Raw genomic sequence first — 9,776 nt, forward strand, 5'->3', positions numbered from 1 at the left:
TTACATTTTTGGTATTTCTTAAATACTTATCTATATTTTTCAAATATTTAAGTCGTACTCTACCCTGTTACTTTTTCGGGAAATGTAAAACCTACTCTGTCGGTTTCTTTTGCATGTCTTTGATATACTTTTTACATTTTGACATACTTTACTATGTCGTTTAATTCAATAATTTCGACTTGTTTTTGCTGATATTTTCCACACCCCATAATATATCATTTTTGAATAAAACAAACCAGCATTGACAGAAACTGCCTTTTCTTGAGACTTTATTCAGCAGAATTATACATGCATTCCTCTTTATCTTTCTCACTTCAGTTCAAAAGTTCTTCATCATCTGAGTCGCCCTGACAACTTATAGGTCCAACATGATTAGAGTACATTCAGATATTACAGCTATTTAACCAAAGGTAATATTTACTCTGTTTGCCACCTAGATATGCACAATAAAATCCACAATTTCTCTTTGGTCGAACATAACACGTCACATTAAAACTCCGGCCTAGTGAGATAATCTGCCTTCTGCTGCGAATCTGTAGATGTACATGTTTACATGACAGTGTACTGTACAGATTAAGGCAAGTCAAGTGATACTGAACAGGATACAGATGATTCAGAACAACTGGAAGATGGATGGAAATAGAGTGAGTGATGTGAGACGTGTGTTCAGATGTAGACGGGCTGCTCCTGCGCTGTCAGCAGGCGGTACATCGCCGCAGGCATCGTCTTCATGTGGATCTGGAGCAGAAAGAAGACAAATTATGAGAATTCAAAACACAAAAAGAGACGTTTATTTGAAGGGAAGAATACTGATTTCAATCATAAATTAAGTTGTGTTGCTTTAATGGGCTGTTCTTTCAATCATTAATACGCTATTGTCAATTAAACTCGACTTTTCCCACGGATCCTTCCAACTAAAACCAGGAGAAAGTGTAATTTTGCTCTTTAAAAATGTATAAAGGGACACGGCCACATTTCATAGAATTAACAAACTACTGATAACCACTTCTATCCCCATAAGAAAAAGGTTGCTTGGTCTAATTACTAAAATATTGTAATGTATTGTTTGTTTGACTGTTATTACACCTGCAGGGTTGTCCCTCACTAAGTCAATTATGCCTCTGTTACGAAACATCCCTTCTGTTATTGTATTAAGTTCATGAACATTGTATAGTATAAGATGCACATCAGAAAAAAAGGACAATGAGAAGAGGAGGGTTTAATGTATACCGTCGTTGTATTGTAAATGTCTACTACTCCCTATGACTGCAAGTATATCTCATTGCAACTGGTGAAATGTCCTCAACTATCTTCTAAATAAAGAATTGAAAAAAATATATAAAGAGGGAACTTTGGGATTTTGACAAGAACAAAAACCTATAACAGACTACAGGAAAGGGGAGAAAGCATCATATGGCCCCTTTCACACCAAATAAGAAAAGCAAAGTAGAACTAACTCGCATCCTTTGAGTAGGAACACATATCCTCAGAGATGTATTCTCTTGATTTAAAAAGGGAAACCCCTCCTACCTCTCCCATGGCGTTAGAAAGAATCTGGACGATCTTCTCGTGAGGCGTTGCCACCACACTCTGGCTGTTGATCTCGATGATGCGGTGACCGACGCGGACGCCTCCTCTCTCAGCGATGCCTCCTCTCATCAGGCTGCAGATCTGTTAAACACAGGGAGAGTGGTCTTAAAGTGTGGACAGACGCTGTAGCAGAGGATCATATTAAAGCTCCTAGTGACAGTAACTGAGACTAACCACGTACACACTATGAATACGTCCACATAACAATAACTGTTCCAGGTTTGTTGCTAAGGAACTCTATGTTTACATCACTGTTGAAGCTCTTCTATAATCATCAGAAGAAGGGAAGCAGCATTAGCATTATATGAGGGTATTATCGGCCCCTGCACTCACAATGCCGTTCTGGACGCTGAAGCCCAGCTGGTATCTGAGGTCCGGCCTGCGGATGAGCACCATGGTAACAGGAGGACACCTGACGATGTTCAGCTTGATCCGGGACTGAGACTTGAGACCCTGAGGGAGGACAGAGTGTGGTTAGCCGCAGGAGGCCGACATCACAGAGGTCAAAACACACAACAAAAACGGGGGGGGGGGGGGGGGAAATAGATAGGTAGGGATGGGTATACCGAGCCCCGGTATTAAACGGGCCCCGGGGCTGAATTATTAAAGACCGTGGTACCGTTAAGCTCCGACGTGAACGGTCTTTTTTTCGGTACTGGAAACATGTAAAAAATATATGTCGTGTATTATTGCTACACAAACATTATATTACAGTTTTAGTGTCGCCAACTCCGTTTCTAATACGCAAAAAGACTGCAAAATGAACTATGATTATTTTTTAGTATTTTCGATCTCTCTCCCCCGCCTGCTTGCGAGGGGGCAGTTTACACACACGCACACACACACACACACACACACACACACACACACACACACACACACACACACACACACACACACACACACACACACACACACACACACACACACGGAGGAGATGGCGGAGAGAACGCGCTCCGAGGTGTGGTTAAACTTTACCCGTCTCGATGCTCGTTGCCTAAAGTGCAATAAGAGTTTAGCATGTAAGGGCGGTAACACGAGCAATTTGTCTAAACATCTTGCAAAAGCGCACCACATTCAGACGGAGGAATGCACCGGGTTCGACTGTCTTTTATAGCTCTGTAGCCCCCTCCAGGAGTAACGTTTCAGGTCAGGTGTTATGTATGCTAGCAGCAACACACAGAGTTAACTACATTATACAAACATGGGTTAATGATTAGAGGCAACTGAGTTATTTATTTTGATAAGTTTCAGCTATTCTGTTTACAGTTCTGTCATCAGATTATTTAATACGATTTGTTAAAACGTTGTTGTTTCTTTTGATGTGAAATATTATGTATTTAATTTAAATAAAAAGCAATGTTAGATTTGTTCACAATTTGTTTAGTTAATTTACCTTATTTTTTTCTCCAAAAGAACCGATAAAAGTACCGTTAAAAGACCGGACCGATAAGCGGTATCGATAAAAGTAGTAGTACCGTTAAAACCTTAACGATACCCATAGGGGTACCATGCGCCTGCCCTGTGGTACACCAAGTCAGTACTGTATGGCTGCATACTCCTTGTCCTGTTGTTTTAAGCTAAATGAAGCACTTAAACTTATTAAAAAGGACAACACCTGGAAGATGGATGGATAAAATGTGACCTTTAACACGATGTATTATTCAATAAAAAAAAAGATTATGACATATCAACAAAGCAGCTCTTAATTGAATAAATTCTGCTTCTTGATGCACACATATTGTAGTCCATTTAAACATTGTCATGCCGTAGAAAATTCTTAGACAACCTATCACTTCCACTTCACTGACTTGTCTTTGTTTAAGTGAAATAAATATGGAATGATCCTAAAAATATGCGAAAGAATAAGTGGCGTACCTTGATGATGCTCTGGCAGGTGCTGAGCGGCAGTCCCACCAGACTCGTCCCGTTGATGGTCATGATCTGATCTCCGATGTTCAGGCGACTGGACTTCTCCGCCGGCCCAGTATGCATCATGCTGGCGATGATGACGGTGGGGAGGATGGAGCCCCAGCCAGACTCCACTATCACCACGCCAAGCATCTCTCCTTTCTGCTTCTCAATGTAAACCTTCAAGGAACCACAATGGAGAGGTTTATTGTCTCCATAAAAACTTTACAGAGACAGAATGAGCTCTTATAGTGGAGTCATCTTAAAGTCATCATTTTTGTATGAACCGGTTTCCTTCTTCAGGATGGACCATGGAAAAATTCACTGTCCAAATGTTGTATTTAAAGAGTGGGGGGGGGGGGGGGGGGGTTGATCTGAGGTCAGACCAGGTTGAGCATCTCTAAATTCACCTTGATAAAATACTTTTTTCAAAACTGTCCCACAGCTGTGACTCCAAAAACAGCTGCTCATCTGAAACCACTGGAAGGCAAACTAACAGATTGAAATATGTCCTTCACTGCAAACATCGCTGCTACAACCCGTTGCTGCAGATACACGCTTTACAACATCGGGAGGACGCGTCCTCAGCTGACCCAGAAAGCGACGCAGGTTCTGGTCTCGTCATCTCACGCCTAGACTACTGCAACTCCCTCCTGGCTGGTCTGCCTGCATGTGCCATCCGACCTCTGCAGCCCATCCAGAATGCAGCGGCTCGTCTGGTCTTCAACCTTCCTAAATTCTCCTGCGAATGGATCTGGCCCTTCCTACATCCAGGACATGGTTAAACCGTACACCCCAGCACGTGCACTCCGCTCTGCATCAGCCAAACGACTCGCTGCACCCTCGCTGCGAGGGGGACCCAAGTTCCCATCAGCAAAAACACGTGGGTTTGCTATCCTGGCTCCAAGATGGTGGAATGAGCTCCTCATTGACATCAGGACAGCAGAAAGCTTACACACCTTCCGGCGCAGACTGAAAACTCATCTCTTTCGACTCCACTTAGAGCGATAGAATTACTAACAAAGAACTGCTAACAAAGCACTTATATACTAATAAAGGACTGGATTATCTATAGCCAGTTGAGTAGCACTTGAAATGTTTGGCTCTATGAAACCTGATGTACTTATATGATTCTGTTTTCTTCAAGGTTGTGTCTTCCTGGTCGAATGTACTTATTGTAAGTCGCTTTGGATAAAAGCGTCAGTTAAATGCAATGTAATGTAATGTAATGTAATGTAAAATATCATAAAAATATGATTTTATTTTCAACTGTATCTAGATTAAGATATTTTGACAAAATTAAATAAAAACCTCAATTCAACTTAACGTTTTAATTGTAAAAGTCAGGTTAATGTAGATGTAAATAAATAATAATGAGCAATTGTTTTGGAAGGTAGTTCTGTGTATCATGAGAATGTATTTTTATGAGTCGAAATAAACCAATTTAAGCAGAAGTACGAGCGCTGTGACTGTGCTGCCCCCTGCTGGCTCACTTACATCCCTGCAGTTCTCTGACTTGGAGAAGTGGATGAGGTCGTCGTTGTACATGTCCTGAGTGTTCAGCAGGTCGCTGTACTCTCTCTGGCTCAGGTCCTCCGGGTCGATGCCGTTGGCCCTGAGGAACTCCTGGTAGGCCACGCTGAAAGACTGACCGATGGACTGAGCGATCAGCTGCGCCTGAACGAGAGGAGGAGGAAGAGGAAGAGGAAGAAGAGAGCTCTTTATAGAGGCATCTGGAATTAATTCTGCGCAGATAAACTTGGCATGACCCTCATGATCAAAAGGTTTGTTGACATGCCATTTAAACACAAACACACACTTATGAGGACTCTACTGACACTATTTTTTGTTGTTGTTGTTGTTGTTGTTGTTGTTGCAATTAACCAAATTCACAGTGTTATTGTTGTAATTGAACTATTAACAAATATTCTCAATAAAACCAAGTTGTAATACACCAGAATGTTTCCTTAAGTTTAAAACTTCTCCCTGTGTAAATCTTGTTTTTGTAAATGTCAGCATGACCTTTCTTCTCCTAATGAATTTCTTTGTACAAAATATTAGTGCATGTAAAAACAATAAAAAAACGTTTTTCACAAAGATAGCACTGACATGTTAAGCCTAGCTAAGCACAGGAAGGGGATAACTTCTTAAAAGAGGCCCTCTAATAACTCCAGGCCAAATGGCAGCATGCTTAGAAATAATGTTCTAACTGCAAGCTTTCCTAATCTCCAGGTGATCTGGACCTGAAACTCCTCTTGTCTAACTCAAAGCAAGACAACACGATATTATTGTATTTTTAACTATAGTATTGCCTTAGATCAGTGCTTCTCAAAGTGTGGTCCGCGGACCACCAGTGGTCCGTGAGCGCCCCCTAGTGGTCCGTGAGTATATTGGTAACATTTCACATTTGAAATAAATAAATACATTTAAGTTTTCCGCACTCTCGCGGGAAATTCTCCGCAATGGAGTGAGCTTAAGTTTCACTTTCGATTGCATGATATAGCCCAGCGCAACACCTTCATCACACACGTTGCCACTTGTTTAAACCATTTTCACGCGATTTGTAATCTGTTCTAGAAAAACGATGTGCTTTTGGATATTTGTGGAGTTAGGTGGTCCGCGAGTGTTTTTTTATAGGTTAAGTGGTCCTTGGTTTGAAAAAGTTTGAGAAACACTGCCTTAGATAATGCCACAATTAGCCATGTTGTTTTCAGCTAACAAATACATTTCCTGGTCCTGCCAAGACGGTAGCGAGTAGTAAACCCAAAATACAAGCATCCAAACAGTATGATTTATAATAGGATAAAACAACAACATAGTTATGAATGAATGCCTCACGTCCTCGGACTCGAACACGTGGCAGATCATCCGGTACAGCCTCCGGTCATCGGGGCTCATGGTGGTCTGCTCGGCGGCCTGGTCCAGGTTCTCCTGCGTGCTGCGGGAGCGCACCATCTTCCCCCGGGCCATCAGCACCACCATGTTCCCGATGTCCGCTATGTAGGAGATCGTCCTCAGGGGGAGGTCCATTAAAGACTCCTGGAGATCAAAAGAAGACATAAGGTACTCTCAGATGAATCATTATCTCTTGTATGGTGACAGAGTGGTGCAGGAACGAGTCTTACAACCGGGAAATGTGTTAGAACTTCTGGTTCCCTCTTCTTGAAGTCAACTTAGTTTTGAACGTTTTTGGTTAGCTGCCTGAAATAAGATCTATGGTTTAGCTGAAGAGATTTTCACGTTTAGTTCTACGTCATTAAATTCATCAGTAAATATCCCTTCCGTGAATGTCCTTAGTTTCTGTGTGACTTTAAAACTACGGTTGCTTACATGCGATTAAATGAGACTACTGTGGTGACCACCTTTAATACACTGGGTTACATAATCCACACATGGAACTAGAGTTGGGGGTATTGTTTCCACACGGACATGTATGTGGTTGTCTATTCTTTCACACACAGTGACATCACGAGCTACCCACAATGCAACGCGCGACATATATATATATAAATACGCCATTTTCCTGGAGGTGCAAATATAAACAGTTAGCTAACGTAGCCAGGCAGAGCGCACTAGGTTTTTTTTCTGAATTAACGACCGAAGAAATCGCTGCATGTCTTCGGATTACATCTCTGGACTTGAGGGGTGTGCTCTAGGTCGTTACCAGCGTAAACTAGAGCTGTGTGGGTTGTGGGATTGCCCTTACAGACTGCCTGCAGATGTATGGGAAAACGACAGTGGCCTTCGTCGATTTTGGCTGCATCTACGTCTAATTTCTGGAAACACCAGGTGAATACCCCACTTGTCACAATAATATTATTATATTATTATCATGCCATTGCATATATGTGGTATTTTAGAGTTGACTAGATATTGATTAAGGCAATAGACTATGATATTCAGTACAGGAAGCGTAGCAACACCTAGACGGTGTACGGCTAAACCCTCGGCTGCTTGCACCTCGCGTAAAACGGCGGATACCGGAAGTACGGTGTCGCGCTCGGCCCAATACCCGTATGTGTGTGTGAAAGAATATGTATTGTGTGCCCTCCTGTCTTCTCTCTCTTGTCGTCCCGGACTGCGACCCGACAACACCTGCATTTCGGCTGCTCATTAAAGCAAGCTTTGTACCTCCATTGCACCGCCTCCGACTCCCTATCCGGCACTACATTACTCAACGTCTTCAAGCTGAACATTAGCCACATTTAGCTTAGCGGTTGTGACGCACAGCCATTTAGTTTGTTTATAGCCTAAATGGTGTTAAATGTGGAGATAATACTGCTGAACTAACCTTGTAAATATCATAAACATGTTTCCCAATGATATTATTTCCGTCAATTTCCAAAATCCAATGGAAAAAACGAATTGGCTTTTTGACTAGGGATCCCTTTCGATGCTTACTTTGCCTACAAAAATACGTCATCACTGCACCACTCGATTGCCCCTCCGGAAGGATTATTGAATACCATCATGTGATTATATACCTGAGTGTCTGCATTGAGGACTTTGATCCTCTGCGTGGACATGAACAGATCGACCTCAGCCGTGGACGGAGCCTCAGCGTCTGGGCTCTGAGAGAAACCACAAGAGGAGAGAAGAGACAAATAAGTAACAGGTTGATGAATGCTAGTGGAGGATAGCAGAGCAGCATGACTGGCAAATGCCATCAAACCAACACAGATGAGCATGAAATCTAACATGCCACAAAAGAAAATGCATTAAATCCGAAGGTCAAATGGAGAGAAGTCAAAGAAACAAAACAACACGTATACAATCACAAAACAAGTGTACCTTTTTTCTGTTCTTCGCCTGCTTCTGAGCAGCCTGTCGTGATCGGAAAGAAGAAAAGAGATTAAAAAAACGCACGTTGACAGGATCGGAAAATACCTTTTTTTCTGTGGATGGAAAACAACCCAATCTCCTCATTCACTGTCTCTACTCCAAATGCCAAATTAAAAAACAAAAGGACCTTGAAGATGAATAGTGTGTGTGTGGGGGGGGGGGGGGGGTGTGTGGGTGTGTGTGTTTATGTGTGTGCGTGTGTCACATCTGACAACAGCGGGCTGCCAGAGGCCATTGCAGCAACCATGATGAAGTGTTTCCCCTTCATCGATGTGACACAGACGACTCTGAAGACAGATGCGTTTCTGGACTCATGACAGGTCGGGGTTTGTGTTTCTAATTCTTGGTTTTTGTAATAGTAATGCTCTTTAAACTCATGCTGTCTGCTCACCTTCAAAATCAGGAGAAATGACTTACGTCGATAATACGTGACGTGAATTGAGATTATCAGACCTCTATTACAGATGGCGCAATTTTTGTAAACTGCCTTGTTGTTGAGACATTATCAGAGCAGACAGTCTTTCCTATTTTCAACCAAGCTGCTCATGAATCATCATCATGAACCCAAGATGAACTCCTGCCCTCTGGAAGACGTCTCGAAGCCACATCCAGTATTATTTTATTTAATATAATATGCAGACATCTCGTAAAAAAAGAGCGGGTCCTTCTATGACGCCTGGATCATCTCGCCTGAGGAGCGTGGGCTGATTGAGTCAGCGTCCTTTACATCAAATATATTTATAAACATTTATTGTCACTTGTATTTCCTGGGTTTTTGAATATTGAGCTTAACCATATTGGGATTTTGAGGACGATGTTTTCACACAGCGGTTAACAGATTTTTTATTTGGGAGAAAAACCTAGCACTGGTATCAGGTCAGTTGTCTTCAATATTCATCCAATTCTTTTTGAGTCAGGTCGATGCTGTCCTTAAAAGTGAGACGGCAGCTCACACAGACAGCAGTCCTCCTCCTCCTGTCTCAAAGCATGAAATGACTTCTGTCTCCCCCTCACCATTACATCGTCTCTAAATGTCTCCCTCCCTGTAGGGTTCTCAGACCTTCACAGAGCCGCTGTCCTGGATCTGTCAACCGTTCAGAGTTCAGTTCATGTCCTCTCCCTGCCTCAGACTTTATTCACCAATCTCCCCCCTCACACAGTTCTGAATGCCACGCTGTCACTGCAAACCATCTTCTTCTTCCTCACAGCCATAACCTTCACATGACTGCTACAACAGCGTATTTAAAAAAAAATCCCTGGATAATTCTTCTAATTTAAAGAGCAAAAGCAATCCGTGTTACATAATACATCATCTCTTGATAACTGGACCAGTGTACATTTTACATTGACATTCAATTTAATATGAAATAATCAATTTCTTGCACAATTAATGTACATATAATATCCTGCATTATATTTTGTTACTGGAAATG

General features: G+C 42.1%; 1 protein-coding gene across 1 annotated transcript in view; it reads right to left on the minus strand.

Moving 5' to 3' along the window:
- Positions 1-92: 92 nt before the first annotated feature.
- LOC117455794 (amyloid-beta A4 precursor protein-binding family A member 1-like) overlaps positions 93-9,776 on the minus strand; it is a 20,293-nt gene continuing 10,609 nt past the window's right edge. The window contains exons 6-13 of the mRNA XM_034095367.1: positions 8,293-8,325; positions 7,986-8,072; positions 6,340-6,540; positions 4,999-5,178; positions 3,469-3,681; positions 1,924-2,043; positions 1,531-1,671; positions 93-738 (exon numbers count right to left, since the gene is read on the minus strand). Of these exons, the coding sequence (XP_033951258.1) occupies positions 667-738; positions 1,531-1,671; positions 1,924-2,043; positions 3,469-3,681; positions 4,999-5,178; positions 6,340-6,540; positions 7,986-8,072; positions 8,293-8,325 (1,047 nt within the window). The 3' untranslated portion in view covers positions 93-666. The remainder of the gene's footprint in view (positions 739-1,530; positions 1,672-1,923; positions 2,044-3,468; positions 3,682-4,998; positions 5,179-6,339; positions 6,541-7,985; positions 8,073-8,292; positions 8,326-9,776) is intronic.

This window comes from Pseudochaenichthys georgianus, chromosome 12 (assembly GCF_902827115.2).
Source record: "Pseudochaenichthys georgianus chromosome 12, fPseGeo1.2, whole genome shotgun sequence".
NCBI lineage: Eukaryota > Metazoa > Chordata > Actinopteri > Perciformes > Channichthyidae > Pseudochaenichthys > Pseudochaenichthys georgianus.